The sequence below is a fragment of the Anopheles coluzzii genome, chromosome 2 (genome assembly GCF_943734685.1).
Source record: "Anopheles coluzzii chromosome 2, AcolN3, whole genome shotgun sequence".
Lineage (NCBI taxonomy): Eukaryota > Metazoa > Arthropoda > Insecta > Diptera > Culicidae > Anopheles > Anopheles coluzzii.
Genome location: NC_064670.1, coordinates 53,882,822 through 53,906,307, shown reverse-complemented (window position 1 = coordinate 53,906,307; position 23,486 = coordinate 53,882,822). Strand labels below are relative to the sequence as shown.

At 44.8% G+C, this 23,486-nt stretch overlaps 8 protein-coding genes and 1 long non-coding RNA gene across 11 annotated transcripts; 6 read left to right on the top strand and 3 right to left on the bottom strand.

Moving 5' to 3' along the window:
* Positions 1-2,809: 2,809 nt before the first annotated feature.
* LOC120949165 (glutathione S-transferase D5-like) lies at positions 2,810-3,694 on the top strand. Its single transcript, XM_040366245.2, has 2 exons — positions 2,810-3,004; positions 3,098-3,694. Exons 1-2 carry the CDS (start codon positions 2,873-2,875, stop codon positions 3,599-3,601), a joined length of 636 nt encoding a protein of 211 aa, XP_040222179.2. The 5' UTR covers positions 2,810-2,872; the 3' UTR covers positions 3,602-3,694.
* A 2,829-nt stretch (positions 3,695-6,523) lies between these two features.
* Positions 6,524-7,529, top strand: LOC120950829 (glutathione S-transferase D5-like). Its single transcript, XM_040369178.2, has 2 exons — positions 6,524-6,758; positions 6,828-7,529. Exons 1-2 carry the CDS (start codon positions 6,627-6,629, stop codon positions 7,326-7,328), a joined length of 633 nt encoding a protein of 210 aa, XP_040225112.1. The 5' UTR covers positions 6,524-6,626; the 3' UTR covers positions 7,329-7,529.
* Positions 7,530-9,890: 2,361 nt separating this feature from the next.
* On the top strand, positions 9,891-11,134 carry LOC125906771 (glutathione S-transferase 1-like). Of its 3 annotated transcripts, none has more exons than XM_049607196.1 (3): positions 9,891-10,167; positions 10,291-10,387; positions 10,452-11,134. In XM_049607196.1, the coding sequence occupies exons 2-3, from the start codon at positions 10,346-10,348 to the stop codon at positions 10,956-10,958; spliced, it is 549 nt and encodes a 182-aa protein (XP_049463153.1). In that variant the 5' UTR covers positions 9,891-10,167; positions 10,291-10,345; the 3' UTR covers positions 10,959-11,134. The 3 variants fall into 3 exon arrangements, with proteins under 3 accessions (XP_049463153.1, XP_049463152.1, XP_049463151.1); XM_049607195.1 differs by having other exon boundaries at positions 9,891-10,171; XM_049607194.1 differs by lacking the exon at positions 9,891-10,167 and having other exon boundaries at positions 10,178-10,387.
* A 232-nt stretch (positions 11,135-11,366) lies between these two features.
* Positions 11,367-12,249, top strand: LOC120961135 (glutathione S-transferase D4-like). The gene is made up of 2 exons (XM_040384813.2): positions 11,367-11,552; positions 11,630-12,249. The coding sequence occupies exons 1-2, from the start codon at positions 11,421-11,423 to the stop codon at positions 12,131-12,133; spliced, it is 636 nt and encodes a 211-aa protein (XP_040240747.2). The 5' UTR covers positions 11,367-11,420; the 3' UTR covers positions 12,134-12,249.
* A 224-nt stretch (positions 12,250-12,473) lies between these two features.
* On the bottom strand, positions 12,474-13,844 carry LOC120953564 (glutathione S-transferase 1-like). Its single transcript, XM_040373626.2, has 2 exons — positions 13,449-13,844; positions 12,474-13,355 (listed from the first exon to the last, which is right to left on the bottom strand). The coding sequence occupies exons 1-2, from the start codon at positions 13,731-13,733 to the stop codon at positions 12,630-12,632; spliced, it is 1,011 nt and encodes a 336-aa protein (XP_040229560.1). The 5' UTR covers positions 13,734-13,844; the 3' UTR covers positions 12,474-12,629.
* A 111-nt stretch (positions 13,845-13,955) lies between these two features.
* On the bottom strand, positions 13,956-14,837 carry LOC120953565 (glutathione S-transferase 1-1-like). The gene is made up of 2 exons (XM_040373627.2): positions 14,616-14,837; positions 13,956-14,534 (listed from the first exon to the last, which is right to left on the bottom strand). Exons 1-2 carry the CDS (start codon positions 14,748-14,750, stop codon positions 14,025-14,027), a joined length of 645 nt encoding a protein of 214 aa, XP_040229561.1. The 5' UTR covers positions 14,751-14,837; the 3' UTR covers positions 13,956-14,024.
* Positions 14,838-15,444: 607 nt separating this feature from the next.
* Positions 15,445-17,132, top strand: LOC120953563 (uncharacterized). Its single transcript, XM_040373625.2, has 2 exons — positions 15,445-16,142; positions 16,205-17,132. The coding sequence occupies exons 1-2, from the start codon at positions 15,753-15,755 to the stop codon at positions 17,054-17,056; spliced, it is 1,242 nt and encodes a 413-aa protein (XP_040229559.2). The 5' UTR covers positions 15,445-15,752; the 3' UTR covers positions 17,057-17,132.
* Positions 17,118-18,933, bottom strand: LOC120953562 (galactose mutarotase). Its single transcript, XM_040373624.2, has 3 exons — positions 17,938-18,933; positions 17,532-17,867; positions 17,118-17,466 (listed from the first exon to the last, which is right to left on the bottom strand). Exons 1-3 carry the CDS (start codon positions 18,670-18,672, stop codon positions 17,212-17,214), a joined length of 1,326 nt encoding a protein of 441 aa, XP_040229558.2. The 5' UTR covers positions 18,673-18,933; the 3' UTR covers positions 17,118-17,211.
* A 211-nt stretch (positions 18,934-19,144) lies between these two features.
* On the top strand, positions 19,145-20,511 carry LOC125906772 (uncharacterized). The gene is made up of 2 exons (XR_007452113.1): positions 19,145-19,743; positions 19,807-20,511. It is a non-coding gene; the product is annotated as an uncharacterized LOC125906772 (long non-coding RNA).
* Positions 20,512-23,486: the final 2,975 nt, after the last annotated feature.

The following is a 23,486-nucleotide window of genomic DNA, read 5'->3' as shown; positions in this document are numbered from 1 at the left end:
TTCCGGTATCTGCTCCATTCAGGTGTCCGTCGAAGTAGCACTTTCACCTGTCGATCACCTCTCGCTCGTCCGACAGGATATCTCCCTCCTCGTTGCGGCAAATGGCGGTCAAATGGCGTTCATGGGAGTAAAGTTTTCCTAACAATCCACGCTTTCAAATAATAAAAGTATCAGATACAATGCATTGCAACATAACACCTATACAATGGGATCCACCCCTTTATGCCTCATTAGTCCTCTCATCTCAAGTGCAGCGATTCTTGGGTTATATTTGATTTTCGGTCAAGGAAAGCTTTAGTTGCCTGTTTGACATACAATTGGTGTCAGAAGGATGGCCAATACGCTGATTAATTGAAGGAATTGGGTCTTCGACATGTCTTGGAATCTTCTATGATGGTTTGGAATATGTTATGCATTGGATTAAGATACGACTTTTATCATCATGGTTTGTTCCTTTGTCTCTCACGACTTTAGTGCCGCCCTCTTACCGCCCGAAGTTCAATTGAAACAACAGAAATGCAATAATTTTGAATCGAGCCACTAGTAGATTGATAATAATACATTTAATCTGTGGCTCTGTAGTGTTTAACCCACGTAGATGAATCAAAAGGGTCAAGAGAAATATGTTTTAGTTGTGTTTGTTGTTATTGAATTATAGTCTCTGACCTCACTGGTTGAACTTCGATTGCCTGTCAACTATTGAACGAGTGCTTTTTATTCTATCACCGGTTGCTCCATGATGTTAATAAGAATTGTAGAAATAGTAAATACCAATACGCTGAATGGATACCCAATCAGGTCTGGCACGTTGAACTTTTGTTAAAAATTGAGACTACGGACCTTCTCAACTGTACCGAGCTGTACCGAACTGTACCTTCTCAACTGTAACGGTACGGGATGACATAACGTTCGATCAACGAAAGACACTGGTTGGTTGTTACTGTGCCAGGCCAGAATCCATGGGCGGCAAGGAACGGGGATGGGACAGGAGATTGGTTGAGATCGCCTTGATGTGAATAACCGCCCCGCGAAGACATGCTTGGTGAAACTGAACAGCAACTACGACGACTGACCGATCAACACCGTAATCGAAGTAGCAGGCTTCCTTAGGGTCGATCCGGCACTTGACGGCACCGGAGACAACACGGGGATGGAGGAGTTCGAGTGCAATTTTACCGAACATGAGACAACACATCCGCTGCCGTCGTTGATACCGCGCCTGCACGCCATGAGCAGCTTACGCACAGCCCCACACGAATCCACTGCTACTGCAGGGAAACGACCATGCTTCCCAGAGTGCGTCCTCCCCAACGACATACAAGGATCTGCGCAACCTGCTCACCTGCAGTGTCTGTTTGGGGACGGAGTTGCCTCTGACTATCTGATCTGCCATCTTGTCCCGTCCGTGTACACGGGACTATGGGACTATGGGGAATGTAGAGAGCAGTTTTGTCTGAATCTGATCTGAGCAATATTTAGGCTATGTTTCTAACGTTATTACCTTTTTTATATTTCTAACGTACTTTTTCAGATCCCAATGGGTTAAGTAGGACTACATCAACCAGATCGATTATAACGCCGACTTACCGGTGCTGGTCCTGAGCGAAAGGAAAAGCATGCTGCCGGTAAGCCAAGACACGATAATTACATTACAATTCTAACATCTACGAATTATAATGGAACTTTTCCTACAGAGCAATTGCTATCTACCGATCGTACCGAATGCAGAAACAATCAAACAGATCAACAAAATGGTAGAAGCCACCCGACACAACATCGCTCCGAAGATTAACGATATGCGCCGTCTTCTGACCATTGCCGAGTTGCATGAGCTCGATATGAACACGCACGATCCGGCCGGGAATAGTGCAGAGGACAATCTGGCCCGCATCCACACTCTGAAACCAACGAGAAGGTTTTAAGTGTTTTCGAGCCAGTAAACATCTAAATCGAAACACGAAACTACAAACAATGGCCAGAAACTCGCTGTACAAGGACTCGGAAGCTGTACGATCAGTTGCTGACCAAACCGCATGGTTGCATTTTGATGGATGATGAAACATGACGAATGCAAAGTGCCCCATTTCTAAATGATCTAAGCCTTATTTAAAAGAAAAGTTTTAATATGAATAAAGAACTTAAATTTAAAAACAAAATCCACACATGAATTGAGTTAATGAGGTTCTGATAGCACAAAATGCTCTTAATCGTTACGAAACTCTTTTTCTCGTCGTCAATATAAAAGATAACGCAAATCAATAACTAACATAGGGAAAAACAAAAATAATGGTAGAAAAACGATAAGATAACGTAAAAAGGGAATGATGTAATGAACGAAACCAAACGGAGAAGCTTTTTGCGCAAACAGACCAAGCATAAACAATTAGCGATCTTTTACCATTTAATTTAGTGTTGCAACATTTTCATTCATTTTTGCATCAGTTGACTACGCATAAAACGCTAAAATAAATGTTTAAATTGTCTGTCTTGGCATCGCAACCACACAATTAAACGGTCATTTTCATACGAACGAAAAAAAGTAGAAGCTCAATCATTCCACCCGTTGGCGTCGACCGGTGTTGGACGATTCTTGAATATGTTTGATTTGAAGCCACTTGAAGGCCCGAGTCCGAGAAATACCGCAACGGGCCCAAAACATTTCATCATGTACATTGTACACCGATTCTTCTCCTCTAATCCCCAAATGAGGTGTGTATTTCGTTTCGTTTCGTTGTGTGTGTGTGGTTCGTGTTGTTTGGGGGACAGGTTCGAATTTCAACGTCGAATGTATAAAACTACGCTACCGATGGATGGATCCATATCAGTCGTGCTTTAGCGATACGTAGGTGCGTACCCTACCCAAAACCCCTGAATGGAGCTGTACTACAACATTGTGTCGCCGCCGTGCCAGAGCGTGCTGCTCGTGGGCAAAAAGCTGGGCATCACGTTCGACCTGAAGGAAGTGAATCCTCATCTCCCGGAAGTGCGCGAACAGTTGCGGAAGGTTAGTGGGGCAACGGAAACGGGGAACGCCGAACGAATGTGCGCTTCATTAAGCTTCATTAATCATTGGCCGCTCTGTGTTACCGCCCTTTAGTTCAATCCCCAACACACCATACCGACGTTCATTGAGGATGGACACGTCATTTGGGAGTCGTACGCGATCGCCATCTATCTGGTGGAGAAGTACGGCAATGGCGACGATGCGCTCTACCCGCGCGATCCGAAGGTACGGTCCGTCGTGAACCAACGGCTGTTCTTCGACAATGGCCTTATGTTCAAGAGTGCCATCGAGTACGTGGAGTGTATTTTGAAGAAAAAGCTCGAACCAACGGAAGAAATGCAGCAGCGGCTGAAGAAAGCGCTTGGATTGTTGGAGTCGTTCGTGAAGGAGCGAGCGTTCGTCGCCAGCGATCATCTAACGATCGCCGATATCTGTCTGCTGAGCAGTGTGACACTGCTAACCGGCATCAAGTACGATCTGGCCACCTTCCCGGGCATTACGGCCTGGGTCGCTCGTGTTACCGGTGAGCTTCCGGACTACGGCGAGTTCCACAAGGAGCTGTACGAGAAGAGCATGGAGTACATTAAAACGCTGTAGGAAGGAAAATACGGTGGCGTTTGACGCGGTGCATTTGTCTCGAATTTGTTGAACACAGAGCTTAATATACTCATGAGAAGGGGAACAAACATATTGAGGTTGATCGTAATTTTATTAAGATATTTGTTGAGAAAACAATTAGTTGTATGTTTAGCAACATTTTGCGCCATGTAACTGATCACTTCAATCACGTGTTATCGACGAGAACTACTGTTATAAACAGAGAATGGTCCTTATTATTGACCTGACCACTTCGTGCCGTGATGGTCAACATACTAAAACATTGTCAGTATACTCGAAATGTGACATATCTCGCTGCTTCACCTGATTAAGCTAAAACAATCCATATGAAGATGGAAGACGTACGGCTCTCAATGCATAATATGTGCCCTACTCTTAGCACTGCACTGCCAAGATGCTCTTCTTGTTTTAACTTTGCGTATGATACAACAATTGTAGTCAAACAATACCTACGCTACGCCCAAGCCATCAAACCATTGCACTGTGGCTTATCAGTCTGAACTCAGACTGAGTCAGACTGAAGATAGTCAAAGCCCTTAAAATATTGGAACCTGTAATAGTGATGGGAACCTGCCAGGTTTGTTCCATTCCTTCAAAGGAAATAACAAAGTAGGTTTTTGACATCTACAATTTATTGTTCATGAAATTGTTAAAACGAACTCTTTTACTGCTCATCATTTCAGTACGAAAGTAACGCTCAAAATAGCAAAGCAAGTGTTAATGTTTGAATAATAGTTTTCTAGGAAATTTAAGGACAACTCGCATTATTGTAAACTCTCGTCTAAGAATCAGATGTCCGTGTATCACAACGCAGCAAACACTCTCTAATCTGAGAGCTCTCCTATTTGAAACTCTCCGCTTATTTGAACATTGTTGATAGTATCTTTATTTTTGGTACATTTTTGCCCCTCTAATTTGAGAAACCGCTGAATTCTCTGAGGCCTCTTATTTGTGCATGTTACTATCATAGTCTATGCAACAATCAAGATTGCATACTAAATTTTATATCTCTTTTTAACCCGTATATACGTTTTCTTTACTTTCAAGCTGTCTAATTTAACAACTCATCTTATTTGACAGCCCCATCGGCTCCCAGAAACTAGTTTCGTTCCGAAAATTTAAATGGAAATTGTTCCCATCACTAGCTGTTAGGTCGATTGATTTAACAGCGGTACCACAAGACTAGCCCACACGTGTTATAAACGAGCAATGGTGTACCGTGTATAAATACCGAACTAATGGATATTTTGCTGAGTTCAAGGTATTTATTTAATAAATAAATGGTTATTTTCAATAGCTTCATTTATTATGTTTTTTTTATAAGAGGAATTATGGCATTACAGTTAACATATTTCGAATCCTTAGGTCATCTGAGTTGAGTCGAGAACTCATCAGTTTCGAGCCTGTGAAGATCGAAAATTTATCTATTTATGTATTCTAAATTGAATAATTATCATTGTCATCCTAACACATAAAGTATAGAGGATACTATTTTTTTAGTATCTTTACAAAACTAAATCATCATTACTGTCATCGCCATCATTTTTGGTAAATGAGAAATGCTACTTTTTCCAAATTAAATAAATAAAAGTAATTTTTTTCATAATGTTTTTTTTTTCATAGGCCTACAATTTTCATTTCTAATTTCAAAAAAATCTCAATTTTAGCATTTGAATTTACAAAAGAAAAGCGTTGAATTTGAATTTTTAAAAAGAGCACATGTAGTTGAGTTTAATTTAGAACCCGGTGGCCGGTCTCGTGGTTCAGTCGTCAACTCGTACAACTTACCAACATGCCCGTCATGGATTCAAGCCCCAAATGGACCGTGCCCCCCCCCCCCCTCCCAAACACGTGTAGGGCTTGACTATCCTGTTATGTGTAATCAGTAAGTCACCGAAAGTGGTGTGCAGGCCAGACCTGACCGACAACGGTCGTTTGTGCCAAAGAAGAGGAAGCAAATATTTATGTAATGGCAAACAAAAAATAGGCATCTAATTATGTCATGATTTTTATTTAAACAACAGTTGTTCCTTTGAATATGTTGTAATACAATACAGACGCAGACCAAATAGCTTTAAAGGTAAATTGACGCCATGTAATTGTTTTTACATTGCTGTAGGTAAATGTTTAATAATGTACGATTGAATAATTATTGGCAGTAATGGCTAGCGTCAATTACAATCACTGATTCAGTATTAGCTTTCTTTACCTTCTCTTTCTCTCATACTCTTTGTGTTTATCATTATGTTTCATGCATATGTCAATGTGTGGAACAAACATAAATAGAAAAAATCCTTTTAATGATTGGTTTTTTGGTGCAATTATGGAATAAAATACTGAAGGAAGTTCCATACATATTTCTGTATCAAATGTGTCACAGAAAGCACCACCCAAATCGTCTGATATCATATCGATTAATGGAACGATTACAACTTGATGGTGGTACGTTAGCCGAGAGTGAAATTATTCATGCATCCGCACACCTGTAACCTGCACCTCGCTCTCCCATCGAACGATCGATCGTGTGAGTAAACATTCGGCCAGAATCATTATGACGCTGCTGAATGTACGATGTAGAATGACAGAGGAAGGTGTGGGGAACCAACCATATCCAACGAAAAAAAAAATAACATAATTGCTGTTACACCCCTACGGCACAAGGGCGTGTGTACGCCGAACGATTCATATCGCTGTCCACAAACACACACGCACACTTATTTTTACAGAAAATTTGACCAGTCATGCTGGAGCGTTTTGCCTGGGTTCAAAATATCGCATCAGATTAGTGTTGGTGTGTATTCTGACATCATCTAGCATCGTTCGTACAATGGAAACCCTCTTCAACAGTGACGGTATTAGTGTCGGGCGTCTCGCAATACATATTATAAAACCACCGGTAAACGCCGGCCCTCGGTACAGTTCAGTGCAAGCTACTGCTGCCTAACAACGGTCGACCAGCGCGTCACACAAAGTTAAACCACGTAGATCGCCGTAGTCAGTTCAGATGGATTACTATTACAGCCTCATTTCACCGCCCTGCCAGAGCGCAATCCTGGTTGCCAAGAAGCTGGGCATTACGCTGAACCTGAAGAAGACGAACGTACACGATCCGGTTGAACGTGATGCATTGACTAAGGTAAGCTGGAAGCTGGAAGCTGGATGACTGAAGAGGGACATTTTCGTGCTAATCGGCTCCTGTTTGTAGCTTAATCCGCAACATACCATCCCCACGCTGGTGGACAATGGGCACGTCGTGTGGGAATCGTACGCGATCGTGACGTATCTGGTGGAGGTGTACGGCAAGGATGACACGCTCTACCCGAAGGACCCGAAGGTACGGTCCGTCGTGAACCAGCGGCTCTTCTTCGACATTGGCACGCTGTACAAGCAAATCATCGACATTATCCATCTGGTGGTGAAGAAGGAGCAGCCGACCGACGAGCAGATGGAGAAGCTGAAGAAAGCGATGGATCTGCTGGAGCACTTCCTTACCGAACGATCGTACGCGGCCGCCGATCACCTGACGGTGGCGGACATCTGTCTGCTCGGCAGTGTGACCGCACTGAACTGGCTGAAGTACGATCTCGAACCGTTCCCGCACATTAAGGGATGGGTGGCGCGTGTGACTGGGGAAATTCCGGACTACGCCGAGTTCCGGAAGGACGTGGAGGAAGCTACCAAAGCGTACGTCGCTAGCAAAAAGTGATGGAAAGAAGTGGGAAAGCGGGATGAGTGGGGAGGGAACAGTGTAAGGGATTGAAAGTGTAACTGCATTAGCAACACCTCAAGTGGTAGACTATTGTGTCAGGGATGAAAGGTGATAAATGAATTAAAGTATTAAGTGCACTTTCGTGCCACCCATGAGTCCACATTTTCGTTCAACCTAAATATATGTTATCTAATCTAATGTTTAGCTTCTGATTATTACAAAGTCACAATTAGGGGCTGTTGCCTGTATAAGTTTATTGTCATACAGTTTAGTACGAGCTGTCTGATACTCTCAACCAAGGCGTTAATTTTTCTGCGACTGTTAACTGCATCTCTTTATTATTCGTGAGCGGTAATGAATGAAATTAAAAAACAGGACACTTAGACATCGACATTCATTTCAATAGTAAATAACTGAAAAACAATACCATCTGCAGCATCGGCATCGAGCTACAGGATCTAAAAGATAGCTTTAATGTTTGTGATGTCGCAAAAGGAAATTCCCTCAAGTGTGGTGTTTTCTTGATTTTAGTTTGTTTTTGAAATTCCTTTATTTATGGTTTGGTCGGTCTACAGCTCGAGCATGATTTTGTTATATGGTGCCCCTATGTTACTATCTGTGCTAGTATGCATACATTGTTTTAAAAAATACACATTGTTTACATCTGAAACACATGCCGTGACGCCCTACTCTTTATCACAATCGGCGTTGCTATTAAATCAGTCTCTAGAATAGCGAACATTGGTTGCGCAAAGTATATTTGCTTCAGGAGGTGACATTATACCTTAAATTAAGCATTGCTGTTCATATCTTTAAGTTTTAATTTGTGCTATGTGCAATTTGATTTTAATAGCTTCTAAGACTCATTTCAAAATGATCAGTATGCTTTCGAGCTAATTGCCTAGACGTCAGTTCATCATATGCTTAATTATTGCATGAGATAGTTTAGCAGTTGCCCAAGCCATGCAGTTAATTGAATAAATTAATTTAACCATAATTAAATAACTACACAACACAAGCAACTGGGACAATTCACTGCGAAAGATCGAAGCGATCGCAGCTAATATCTAGCTATGATCCAGGGTTTCCTAGCGATTACAACCTACAACTTGGTGATAAGAATAAAAACTAATCAATTGTATTGTATATAGTTTTCATAGTGCCTACAGAATATGTATCGCAGAGCTCAGGTTGACGCAGTGTACATTGACTTCCAATCTGAGTTTGACTGCATCTTCCACAAAATACTACTCGTAAAACTAACAAAACTGGGCGCTCCTGATTGGTTTTCATCCTGGGTGAAGTGCTATCCTCTCGAAACGTACCTAAAAAATGGGAATTGAATCACAACGCTCACAACACGTTTACTAGCATGTCTCGGGTTCCACAAGGTAGCAACATGCACCTCTGCTATACCTGTTCTCGACCGATCAATGACCTATCAAACATTCTGGCCGTGGAATCATATCTTGCCTATGCCGATGGTTTAAAGATGTTTACTGTGGTCACAGGCACAAGCGACTGTCAGCGCCTGCTAGAAATGCTTGGCTTATTCCGAGATTGGTGTATCCGAAATCGATTAAAGCTGTGTCCAGTTAAATGCCAGACTATATCCATCACTAGAGCACGTCACCCGATTAGGCATAATAATGTAATCTGTAATACCTCGCTGATGCGCACATCTTGCAAAAGAGATCTTGATGTCCTGCTAGATTGTAAACTCACGTTTCATGAACATCTTAAAGGCCGGGGGGAGGTCCGTACTCGCTAGTATAATTTCAATTTTCACTAGCGGATCTGGCGGCGGCTATTGGAAGCTGTTTATGGTCATCGAAGGTCGAGCAGGATCTCAAAATAAAGTATTATTTTCTTTGCTATTTTCAAACCGAAAATGGATGCAATGCGTGCAGCACATGTGTATCTATCTTTTACAAAACATGTACGATTTAAGCAAAAACATGCAAAAATAACATATTTTCTGAAGCGGCTCCAAATTGTCCAGAGCGGCAAAATGCTTCGGTCAGCCGCCGCCAGATGCGCTGGTGAAAATCGAAATTACACTAGTGAGTACGGACAATGTCCCCCGGCCTTTAAAAGTGTTATCTCCAGGGGGAAACCAGACATTAGGACTTATGATGAAAATGTGTAAAGAGATGTGCCTAAATCCGCGCTATCGTTCGATCCATCCTGAAATATTGTTGTATAGTCTGGAAAGCATTCAGCGCAAGTTTACTAGGCTCGCTTTACGACTCCATCCTTGGTCTGCCGGGGTCCACCCTTCTTACTTGCTTGGTTTGGAGTCGCTTAATGTAAAAGAGAAAAATCATGCAGTGTGTATTCCCATCTCGGTTAGCAAGGTGCTATCGATACCCTGCGCCCTTACTGCTATGTTTTTTCGCACCATCTAGGATAGCTAGGACAAGGATTTTTGCCCCGAGCGTACGAGGGCCATTTACGGACATTAAAAAAATAAAATAATAAATAAAATTAATTAAATTAAAATATATTAAATTAAAATAAAAAATTAAATTAAATCAAATCGAATATTATTTACTATTAGTGATATTAATTTTTAAATATATTCTATATTTAAGATGCACTATTATGCAACGATCGTAAAGTGGAAGAGTGTTGAGTAGGGTTGGGAGCAGAAAAGGGCTAAGTAAACAAGGGTCTATCGAATGAATTCACACGCGTTGATTACATTTGCAATCGCTAGGTTTGGTACACCACGACGGATGTTGCTTACACACCTTATCGGACCAATTGTTCACACTACCTTCACCGTCCCGTAGTCTACCCGGAAAACTAAGGCCCCCTTTGATATAGCTTCTGTGTACGTGAGTATTATAAAATCTCTAAATACACTTCATCCAACTGCACAGTAGCTTGCAAGCGTGTGTACTTTCGCCATTTAATTTGGAATGGATTACTATTGCAACTTCGTTTCACCTCCCAGTCAGAGCGTCATACTGGTTGCGAAGAAGCTAGGCATAAAGCTAAATCTCAGGAAAATGAACATATACGATCCCGTTGCAATGGATACCCTGTCCAAGGTATTATTGTAGGATGAACCCAGAATTAGTCGGTGTACTGCGCTAACATGTCACACATTTGTAGCTCAATCCACATCACATCCTGCCGATGCTGGTAGACAACGGCACTGTTGTATTCGAACCGTGCGCGATCGTCCTGTATCTGGTGGAAATGTACGCCAAGAACGATGCGCTCTATCCGAAGGATGCGCTAGTGCGGTGCGTTGTGAATCAGCGGCTCTTCTTCGACGTTGGCACACTGTACAAACAGATCTACGAAAACGTGCACGTTCAAATGCGGAACAGTCAGCCCAGCGAGAAGCAGGTGCAAAGGTTGCAGAAGGCAGTCGACGTGCTGGAAAGCTTCCTTTACGAACGATCGTACATGGCCGCAGATCAGCTGACGTTGGCGGACATTTGTTTGCTAGTTACGGTCAATGCGCTCACGCTTTGGTTGGGCTACGAGCTTGCACCTTATCCACGGATCAGAGATTGGCTCGGGAGAGTGGTGGCAGAGCTTCCGGGTTGTGTTGAGTTTCAAAGGGAGGTAGAGGACGCCACCAGGGCGTACGTAGTCAATCGAAAGATTTGAGTGTGAGGAACTGTAGCTGTAGTCTGTCACAAAGGTAGCGAGATACTAAACGAACATGAATTTGCATCTGCTTGATGGAATAATGCGTAGCGTCACTCCTACACATCACGCCTTATCACGCCGGAGGGAGGGATGGATGCTTATTATCTAATAAAACTCTCTACAAAACCAGGGGTTCCGGAATGGCCGGATGGCCGTTGTTCCGGAAATTCAGTTATGGTAAAAAGTGTGACTTTTTATCAAGTAAAACCATCCATTTTGCGGTAGCAAGTTATCTTTCAGTTAGTTATTGGTTCACATTTAAACACACAAACATCAACTCCTTGCAGCGCTGGCAACCCCTGCAAATTGCTGATTAGAAACCATGGCTGTGTGATAAGCATTTTTCCATTCGGTTGTGCGTTTCCGAATATATAGCCACATTGGCCAGTACCGTTCGCTCGCAGGAATTGAATACACACGATGGATCTGTATTACCACATTCGCTCACCACCATGTCAGCCGGTTGTATTTCTGGCCCGCCATTTGGGTCTAGAGTTTAACCACATAGTGACGAGCATCTACGATCCGGCGGACTTTGAAGTGCTCAAGAAAGTATGTACCGAAAGGTGGCCAAATGGTGTGTGTGTGAGGGTGTGGTTTTATGGAAAGAAAAATCCTTCTCATTGTAGGTGAATCCACAACACACCATCCCCACGCTGGTGGACAATGGCCATATTCTGTGGGAGTCGTACGCCATCCTGATCTATCTGGCGGAGAAGTACGCACTGGACGATAGTCTCTACCCAAAGGATGTTTGCGAACGATCGATCGTACATCAGCGGCTCTTCTTCGATAGTGGAATGTTCCAGAACACCACACTGCAGGCTTTATTGTCGCACTTGCGCAACAACCCAATCACGGACGAGCATCTGGCCAAGGTGAAGCGCGGCGTGGAGATAGTGGAGATGTATCTCACGGACAGCCCGTACGTTGCCGGCCAGAAGCTGACCATTGCCGATTTTTCGATCTTTGTAAGCTTCTGCTCGCTCGACATGATGAAGTACGACCTGACGGCGTACCCGAACGTGCAACGATGGTTCGCAAAGATGGGCACGCACATTCCCGACCTGGAGCCAACGCGCAAAACGATCGAGGAGGAGCTCCGGGCTCTGCTGCAATCGATGAACAAGTAAGGTACGGAGAAGAGACACGATACGGTCGGATCACGTCAGTGCTGTATGAAGTGTGCTTTTACAATAAAGTGCTAGGCGAGGACTCGGCGGAATGACTGCGGGTGTTAGAAACCAGACCAGATGTGCTCATGTGTGTGTGTGTGTGTTTCCCTTTTCTCCTATCTGTGGTAATATCTCCCCTCCCCGGTTCATAAATAGCCGCATGCAGGTGTACTGCTGTTGCGCTTAGTTCAACAAAACGGTGACTTGCACATGGTTAACGCGCGCATCATGCGTTGATAAGATACGATGGTCTCGGATACAACAGCAACGAGCAGTAAACAACAAAAAACACGCCACATTACTCCTCAAAACCTGTGCATCGCTCGGTCGCCCGTTGGCAAGCGATAAGCGTGGCACGTTTCGGGTCCATTTATTGACTCGCCGCGCACACTGCACAGAAGCGTTTGTCACGTTACTTCGTTGGGCGACCGTTTGCGCCACCGAGATGCTAATCCTAATCTTCCGTGGCCATTCTTGTCGACTCATCCGGCTTTCTTGCATAGTCCGGTGCGGTGTCGCGTGTCCGTCCCGATCGTGGCTGCGTCTGCAGTTCGGTGTAATGTTGTTGCTGCTGCTGCTGCTGTTGATCGGTCCCGTCCTCCTTTTGCTTTTGCCGCACGGTTCGTTGCTGTTCGCACAGTTGCTGCTGGTCGGCGGCCCGCATAGCACGAAATCGCTCCAGGAAGGCTTGCGTCCGTTGGGCCGCCTCCTTCGTAATGTCCGTGTAACCGACGAGCTCGCGCTTGCACTGCTCGTACCACCGGTGCACGTTGGGATACACGCTAAAGTCAAAGTTGAGCAATCCGTCCAGGGCGGCCACCGTCACTGCGATCGCGAAATCCGCCACCGTTATGTGATCGCCCGCCGTCCAGCGGCTCGCGCTCAGAAAGCTGTCCAGCACGCCGACCGCATCCTGCACCTTCTTAAAGTCTTCCAGCTTGCCCTCGCCCCCCATCAGGATGGGGTGGTAGTAGGTGGTCACGCTGCGCATCAGCGTTCCGATGTCGTAAAACAGCCGCTGGTTGACTTTCGCGCGCAGTGCAATATCCTTCGGGTAGAGCGTATCGTCGTCTGCTGCACCGTACCGTTCGGCCAGATAGATCAGGATGGCGCTCGATTCCCACACCACCACGTCACCATCGGCGTCGACCAGCGTGGGAATGTAGTGCTGGGGATTGAGCTGCAGAATAAAAATCCGGCCGGATGTTGGAGAGCTATTAGAGACAGGAACGGTCGTCGATCCGCTTTATACCTTCCACCGCCAGTCATCTACCTTGAGAAATTCGGGCTTGTAGTGGTCGCGCTTCAACACGTCCAGCTCGATGAGGTTCAGCTCCAGCTTCAACCATTTCGCAAACAGCAGCACCACTCGGCACGGGGGCGATATGATGTTATAGTACAGATCGAGTCGAGGCATGGCGGTCGAGGATTTGCTTTCGCTTTCAGGTACGATGTGGCAACAACTGATAAAGTTCCCACCGGCGGGGATCCGTGCAAGGCGCGCTACCACTGGGTGGATCCCGTCGTCGTCGTCGTTGTCGCCCTGTTTGTTTGTCATCTTTTCTTTCGGTCATCTTATCTAATCGGGTACGTAATCGGGTATGGGTTGCGTTTATCAACCGACATACTCTAGGGTCTGGCAGTGTGTGTGTGTGTGTGTGTGTGCGATTTCCCCTCTTTGTCGCTGGTGCGTGTCTGCATTGCATTCAATTCAATCATATTCAGGCGCACCAGACACGCTGGTTAGGTTTCGGATCTTACCAACTAAGGGAACGGTGTGTTTTTCGCATCCACGTTGTTGTTTATTTTACCGTTTGCGATGGATGGCATTGTTTCTTTTTTTTTGGGTTTACTTGTTGATCGGGTTGAACGAGTCACGGAACTGGATGGCACCTTCGACGCAAATGTCCTGATGTCCCGCCACCGACTCCTTCAGCTGGCTGTACCAACGCTGAATGTTGGCGTACTTGCTGAGATCGTGCCCGGCCGTCACGTCGATGGTAGTGATGCTCGTCAGCAGACTGAAATCGGCAACCGTTAGCTTATCGCCCGCAGCGAAGGGTGTTTTGTCGAGGAAGCTTTCCAAAAACTCGAGCGCTTCGTCTAGCTTCACCACCAGTTCGGGGTTCAGCTCCTTGCCCTCCATCATGACCGGGTAGAAGGCTTGCGAGAACCGCTGGTACAGCGTGCCCATGTCGAAGTACAGGCGCTGGTTCACGACGGCACGCTTTTTCGGATCCTTCGGATAGAGGCCGTCGTTTTTGCCGTACTTTTCGCACAGGTACGTCAGGATCGCTCTCGATTCCCACAGCACAAAGTCATTGTCGACCAGCGTCGGGACGGTGTGTTGTGGGTTGATCTACGGTGTGCAGTCAAGAACGTGTTACGACATTGTTCACTCTCTCTCTCTCTCTCTCTCGCGTTTGCGACTCGTACGTACCTTCAGGAACTCCGGTTTCAGGTGTTCACCTTTCAACAGGTCGACCTCCTTTAGGTTCAAATGTAGACCGAGCGCTTTGGCCAACAGACGGATCGATTGGCACGGGGCCGACAGGGGAAGATGATAGAAATCCATACCGCGAAGAAGCGCGTCTGCGTCCGGAGCACACGGAAAGAACCTAATCGCAACTGAGGCAACGGCCGGGCAACAGTGTCACTTGAGCTGCGACTACAAATTTATTTTATGAATCTGACCGTTATCAGCGCTATCGTTCGGTTGCGTCATTTACCGGAGTATTGCCTATAACGGTCGAACCCATACGCAGTTCAGTGTGTGCGGGTTGGAATGTATAATCATCATCCTTTGTAACGGTGCGTTGAACGGATGGAATAGGATGACATCATGTCTTGATCCATATTTACAGCAGATATTGTGGAAGGAAGTATGATAGCTGCCACATGATACAGATATGATGAATTTTATAGCAAAGGAAGTTACACTGTCCTATCTGCTCAACTCACTACGTTTGAGACGTCATGTGTTTAGTTCGTCGGATTTTTATTATGTAGCTCAACGTTGATTCTTGCACTAGCAACTTAGGTAATGGCAATTCTGTAGGTTTTAAGTTTGCTGACTAACAATTTGTTTGTGTGTCTTCTTTGTTCGTTATACAATCGTTATACAAACGATACTGCATCGAACATCGAGGAATACAGTTGATGTAAAGTTGTGAAAAATCATGGATTCTTGGTAATAAAATTCGCATTGATAACATTGCGTCAAAAATGAATTTAAATAATTGTAATATTTTCTTAAAATTCAGTGAAATTCACGTCGTAGGGAATGATGGTAAAACGGCTTGTCGTGAAAAGTTTCGTGATTTAAATTGTGAACTGCACAACGAGAAATGTTTCAAGTATTTCTGCGAATTACCCTGTACCGCACAGCTGAGCTGTCAAACCGCTGTCAACGGTTTTTTCAGCGTCAGTGTAAACAAACGGATCCACAGAAAGGAATATCAAACAACAATACGGTCAGGCAAACGTAGAAGTGGGACGCGAGGTCTCGGTGAGACTACATAATTATATTTGTGATTTTCAAACTTTTGCATTCGCATTTGCATTTGTAATTACGACCATGGGTGGTTGTCGGTGTACGTTTCGTGACTGTGAAAATGGCACGGCGTCACGGAAGGAGCTTCACTACTTTCGGTATCCCGTGCGCGATCAAGAACGATTGATAGAATGGGCGAAAAACGCGGACCGCCTCGAGTTTGTAGACCTTCCGGTGGACAAGGTGTCCAATAAGGTGGTCTGCCAGGAGCACTTTGAGCGTAAAATGTTCATGAACGATCTGCGCGATCGGCTCACGAAAATGGCGATACCTCGGTTAATGGTGATGCCGGACGAAACCATCGTAAACGTAGAAACGGGATCCATCTACATCGAAGGCGACTGCAGCAGTTCGGTGCAAGACAAGACGGTTGAATCAGTACAAACGTACTCACCGCATCCAGCAATGAGACAGGTAATGTTGTCTGTGATTATATTGCTCTTGAATAGTTGTTTTATCAGTTTTTTTCTATCAAGATTCGTCACATCGAACACCAACAGCCAGTGCAGGGAGCGTCGGATGAGACGCCGGTTAAAAAAATAAAAATACTAAACATACAAAACCCATCGCATCACCAGAACATTACTCCTTGCGAGATCATACGGATTAAAACCGTATCCACACCTAATGGCCCAGCACGTGTGGGGAGACTGTTGAACAAGAAAGTGTTTTCCCTACCCAGTACATCAGGGCCGCGTGCAGTGAATGCAAAGCTTCTCAGCGAAGAGAACGATGAATCGGTAGTATCCGACGGGAATCTGAACGTTGATCCGATCCTTGTGGAGGACAGTGTACAATTTTCTGACTCAACGTCATCAGCATCAACGTCATCGGCGAACAATCAGCAGCATGATGCACCGAACTCCACCGTTGGGAATACGGTTCAATCGCCGCCAGAACCGGTCTCCGTGCCTGTCATCGATCCTGCTCTATCGGAAAAGATGGATCAGAGTGTCCGCGAGATAGAGAAACTCCAGAAGCTTGTGCAGGAACTGGCCAATCGTCCGGTACCAGAGGTTCAACCAGCTGCAATGCCGGAACGAGTGGTGATGGAGCGAGGACCGCAGCTAACAAAGGCACAGCTTTTCAACAGCATTAAACGATACCTCAACCCGTCGATGGTAACGCTGCTTCGAATGGAACTGTTTGCGGGATCGGCCGATCGCCAGTGGAAGCCAGACGAGAAGAGTCTCGCCGTGGACATGCTAAGTTTGGGCGAGGAGGTGTACGATTACTTCAAGGAAGAGTTTCGCTTCCGATTACCATCGAAAAGCGATGCCAAGCAGTGGAAGGAGGCAGGTGACATCGATGTCGACGATGCATGCTAGCTGCAAATGAGCTAGAGTTTTTTTTAAATATTTTTTTTTATTGAAATGACAATATAATGGATTGATTTAAACCATATATCCTCTTTATGTTAGGAAACCTTTTCTATAGACATCCGACATAGCTTGGATTTTTTTTTGCTTTCTTTCAAGATATATTAGTCACGAAGTACGTCAAATTTATACACTACCTCATGCACGTACTGTGCGCCCGGGTTTAGTACGGCCGACGGGAAGTTGGGCTGGTTGATCGCGTCAGGGAAATTTTGCGTTTCCAAACAGAAGGCACCATGCTTGCAGTACTTTGCGCCACCTTTACCGCGAATTGGAGGATCAGCCGCTCCCTCGGGGATGAGCGGTTCGAGGCGAGTCACCTCGTAGTATTCCGGAGCGTTGACCGGTTTCGGATTAATCTGCGAAAGAATTAAATCGGGAAAGTCAGTACCGTACATCGTCGTTCCGTCACCGGCATTCTTACATTCTTGTTGGGGTCCGGCATAAAGTTGCTGGTGTAAAATTGCACGCCTGGCTGGTCGGTGTACACCTCCAGCACGCGCCCACTGTGCGGATGGATCACGCGTGCGGTAAATGTGCGGCCCTGTTCGGTGCCCTTCGTAAGGCAGAAGTTATCGTCGAAGCCCTTGCCCACGGTTTTGGCCATTGCAGGGCCGAGTTCGCGCGGTATGCGCAGATCGTATGGTGTGCCGCCGACGCAGATGAATTTGCCACTCGGAATCGAATCGGCATCGGTGTCGGTAATCTTATCTGCATTGATGCTCACTACGTGGCGATAGATTTCCTCGTGCCCGGTTGCCTGTTGGAGAGAGGTGCAATGAATTATTTTCTGCCTAATTGGTATCCATACTCGACGTAGCAACACTTACATGACCGGCCAGGTTAAAGTAGGAATGGTTCGTGAGATTGATGGGCGTTGGCTTTGTCGAAGCAGCCTTGAAGAGCGCCTCGAATCGATTGTCCGCCTTCAGCTCGTACCGAACGCTGACCATCACCGCACCGGGATATCCCTCGTCACCGTCGGGGGATGTGTGGGTAAGCGTTACAGCCGTCCCATCCACGAACGCCTCCCAGTTGTACTTGTCGAACCCAATCTTTCCGCCGTGCAGCTGGTGCCGCTTGTCGAAATTCTTCGTCACCTGAAACTCCTGCCCGTTGAGGGTGAATCTGCCACCACCAACTCGGTTCGCGATGCGCCCGATGGTAGCACCGAAGTACGGATTGTTCGGTGTCTGATAGCCGGGAATGTCGTCGAAACCCAGCACCACATCATCAACCCGACCGTTGCGATCGGGCACCTTCATCACCGTGATGATGGCCCCGTACGAAATGACCTGCACCGACATGCCTTCGGTGTTCTGCCAGGTGAAACGTTTCACCGTTTCAGTGGCACCGGTCTTGGGATGCTTCACCGTGCCGAAACCGTCCACGGTTAGGGTGACTGGCGGGGCGCTCTTGCCGGTATCGACCATTTCGTAGCTTTCCGTCACTGAACCACGCTGTTCGACTTTGCTGTCTATTGACTTGATTGTAACTGAAGCCCCCGACGGTCGGCTATTGTTATTATCGGGGGAACCGTTTCCCTCGGCACTGCTGGAACTCATCGCTATCAGGGCAAATTGAGGATGAACAGTAAACAGCCTTCTCTTCCGCGCGTCTCTACCACACCAATTGCACCGACCACAACTCGTTTGGTTTATGTGGCTTTATCACGTTAAATTTTGAAACAGCAAATACTTGCAGATAAAAGAAAGAAATGGCACAAACGCCGTACAACCGGTGACAATCAACAAGATGAAGTGATGGTTCGCCGCCTGCTGAGGGTTGTTTTTATTTGAGTTTGTTTTGCTCCACACGCAATCGTACCACGGTGGCAACGGAACGAAGGGGCAATGTTGCCTTTCCACCCGTCAGCGTGTATTAGTGTGCGAGAGTGTACGCACCGCACCGTTATCGCGATCCGACAAGAGTTCATGCACACCCAGCATTCATCAGCTGTTCGGTACGTTCATCCGTAAACCATTCCAGTCAGTTCAAGTGGCGGTGGAATGTTGAGTGTAAGATCGTGGTCTGAAACAAAAAAAAAAAATAAAAAAATGGTAAGAAGCGTCGAATCTGTTTTATTTCGTGGTTCACCACAAGGGTTAAAGCACTTTCTGTCCCGAATTGTTTCCTTTTCGCTGCAAGTTCTAACCACACGTTATCACCAACGTGATACAATTAATTGCAATACCTCTATTAAGTTACTGATTTTTTTAAGCATATCCGTAATGTTTAATTTTTATTAGTATGTATTATTGTTTTATATGTATTTGTTTGTACAAAAACGTAACAGGACTGTATTGCTGGCTTACTTACAAAACAGAATGGTTAGTGTAGTTTTGTGTAGAGAGGATCCTGGTGGAATTTATCCACGTCTGGTCTTGTAGAGATAAGTGCCTTTTTCATACTATATTCAATTGATCTACATGGAGCCCCAGAAAGCGAACTTCAACTCTTTGACCACATCATAAGCGATAAGATAGTAGCAGATGCAGGACGAATGATGGAGAAAAACATGAAGGTAGATGCCCTTATCCAAAGGGCAAACGCCGAATAACCACGCTTACAGATCAAACACTCCCCTCAATCACAAAACTCATCCAAGGTAGTCGGTAGTCGCCTCTGGTACTCTGGTAACCGTCATTTTGCAGAACTCGTTCAATAAAAATACCTTAACCACCATCTCACATTCACAGTTGGATCAGTACAAAACGGTTCCTCTGACTGTGGAATCTACTGCAGCATCGACATTAGCACCATCCGACTACCAGACCATACCTCAACCTTTACCGCAGAAGCAAGGGCCCTGGTTATTGCTGCTGATGAAGGCCTAGACAGAGACAAAACCAACGTGATCTTTACAGACAGTGCAAGTGTCCTACAAGCACTTGAATCTGGAACTACCCGCGACTAGAACACGCAGTCGACTGGCCAACGCAGGAAGTAATAACCCGGCCTGCTGCCATAACACTCTTCCACGCGGTGATTTCATTCGCCTTAGCAAAACCATCATCGATAATAGCTGGAATGGTTATTGATTTGGTAACGGCCGCTTTTTCCTGAGAACCATCAAGACCACAACACCACCACGGAGAGACCATCCATCACACCAAGACCAGAGAAACCTATCACGACTTCGGATAGGACACACCCGGCTCACCTACACCATTTTATTACAAAAATCAAGCCCACCACTCTGCAGTTTCTGTGGCGTTGACATCACCGTCCGTCACATCTTAACCGAATGCCATGGATATTCTGTGAAGCGCATTACCTGCAAATTGGACCACAGCATCGACACCATCCTCTCACAAGATAGAGATTACCAGCGTAAACTTTTAAAATTCTTTCGTTTAACGTACCTTTATAAATAACCTTTTTAATAAAATCAACTGATAATAGCTATAAGTTTTCGTATCAATTGGACGACACATGAAAGAATGGGATAGGATAATAATAAAATCCAGTATTCATTTGCCAATCTACACAAGCAGGAACAAATACTTGAAAAAAAGAGCAAATCTCGATCTGTTGAAACATATTTAGAATCAGTATAGTTTGGTGTACAAACCGATCCTCGACACAAGATCGCACAAAAGCGCAAAGTAGATTTTTCCGTTGTTGCTGAGATGCAGAAACCTTTGAAAACGCATTAAATGTGAGACATATCGCCCGGTAGTTCTAAACGCCCGGACACGAATTCCGCGCCATCCGATCAGAGGATGCAAACGCTCTGGGCGTGTTAGAGGGGCACACACCCTCAGCACTATTATCTTCGGCGGTGTGTTCGAGCAGGGGCGTGTAGGAGATTGGAACACGAACGTTCGGGAAGGTGAGCTGCGAACCGAATATCCTTTCAGGGGCATGTGCGTACAGGATAGAGACCACAAGGCCCTTCAGACAGGTGCTCTTAAGTAAAACTACTTTATGTGTTTTTAAGCAGAACTATGTGTGTCGAAATCATAGCATTAAAAGTCTAATATAATGTTTATTTACTTGCTGTTCCACTTTTGTAGAAAAGAACACATTTAAAATTGTAATTGCTATTTTTTTTGGAAGTTTATTTTGATATTGCCCCAATTTTCATGGCAAATTGGAAAGAGGTAAAGCACCTATAGAAACCAAAAACCATAGCATGTCACAATCAAGACACAAACAATTTATTGTGTAGTATGTATGTGAAAAATATAGCAGGAAGCAATCTAAAAATTCATGATAAAAAATATTTCGTAAAATATTAAAAAAAAAGTTGCGCTGCTAGTCAATTTATACGACTTAATAACATGATCGTCATTAATTCAAACCCAATGTAGTATGAGCTCTTTACAATGCAGAACTGACCAGCCCGCCTTGGGTAAACCAATTATTCTCTGATAACCTTGAAAGGTGTAAGTAAGCTCAAACAAGCCGACCACAAACTATTTATCACAAAACTCTCACTCTTCTAAATCAATCACAGATATTTAAGCAGTGTCAAAATACTCGACTCCTAAAGCAGGTATTTAATACAATCTGAGTGTTCCAGGTAGACATGAGAGGATATACTGAGGAGTACTTGCCATCGAGTGACATCGTATACATTCCTTGCATCAACGATTCAACGCTTCATTGTAGAAGCTATCAATATAACGTTTGTTGTATTGATTGATTGTATACATGACAGAAACACGAATGCTGATGATTTTCATTGCAGCATCGAGCTGCTTTGCGAACGTAAACACGCCTTCCCATGACGGCATAAACAAGTATGTGCTAAAACGGAAGCAAATAGCGGGGAGCCCTTAAAGTAAACATGCCGACCGAACATGCTGGCCTGCGCGCCACCGCATCACGTGACCGAGTGCATAAACATTCGGCGAACCGCGCAAGAAAAATGCAGCACGTATTTTGCACCCCTGCGAAGCGATCGACGCATCGTCTTTAAGTATTTACCACAAATCAGCCAACAACGTTTGCCGGTAGAATTGTGTATTTTTTGTCTAGGTTGCTTCATTAGCTGGTACGCGGCCCCTGGGCGGTCGGCGGTTAAGTTAAGAGGCATTTTTCCGTTCCTTCCGTTCCTACTTACTAGGTAGCGTAAACACTCGCGCGTCACAGCAAAATCTGCACCCGGAAGCAATTTTTGAGCAATTACCAAGCTTGGCATAAATGGCATTCAGCAAAAAAAAAGACACACACACACGCATACTAACACACAAAAACACACAGAAAACCTTCACTTGTTGGCAGTCGTGGAAGCTTTCGCAAATCTCCAAAAAAATCTACACGCAAGTTCCTTTTCTGACTGATCAAAAAACGATATTCAATAGCGTGCAGCCAAAAAAAAAAATATTAAAAAAACATACCGCCAACGGTTAAGGTTGTGAACCTTTTCCCAACCCGAGATTTGGTCTTTTTTTGTTTGAGACTATACAAACTGCCTATTTGCTTGAGTCAATCAAACGCCGATAATCGACAAATAAGCGCACTAAAGCAGCGAACAGGAAATTGTCAAGCGATGACAACGGTATGCAAATTCATTTTTGCACCTTGCTGGAATATCAAACGAACAACTTTTCGACAGCAGCCACTTCGGCACACATGACCGTGATCTATTGCGATCGACAGTCGACAGGTTAAAATGTTGTTTTTTGTTGTTGCTTTAATTGGTGTTTTACCAACAAACTACAAATACTGTACACACACGCATGCAGGTTCGCTCTGAACGGTGTTGCTTCGAATGTTTAAACTGGATAAACATGATGTTCGATCCGGACGATCGCAGGAGTTACGAGCGTGTTAGTTTTGAATTTGTTTGCGCTTTCCAATTACACTCTCGCTTTCGTGGGGGGGTGCGGGAGCTTAACATATAATTGGGGATGATTGGGGCGAGCGTGATTGCGGTCATCGCATGGAGTTCCGAGTGAGCCAAGTTGCATAAGAAGATGCTCACTTATCAACACAGCTGAGCGCATGAGGTAATTGACGGAAGCTGTGTAAAGTTTGCGTATGATCGCAACGCAAGGAAGAGATCGATCAAGGGTGCTTTCGGAAATATGGATGGAAGTCTGCTGAATGGGCTTATTCATTCCATTAACGATTATTCATTCATTCCATTAAAATGTGTAGAATGTTGTATTAGAGATCAAACTGTGAGCGATGCTATGGGATTAGGGATGAGAATACTCACTCTTTAAAGAGATTTGAATTAGTAGATTATTTAAAGATTAATTAAAAACAATATACTAAAAAATCCTTTTACTACTACTTTGTAATTGAAGTCACTCTCTCTCTTCACTGACTATGCACCTTAGGGATTCTACTCCCTACATTCAGAGTACAGATTCTTAAAAGATTGAGTAGGATAGGATGAAATTTTGAAGATACTCTCATATAA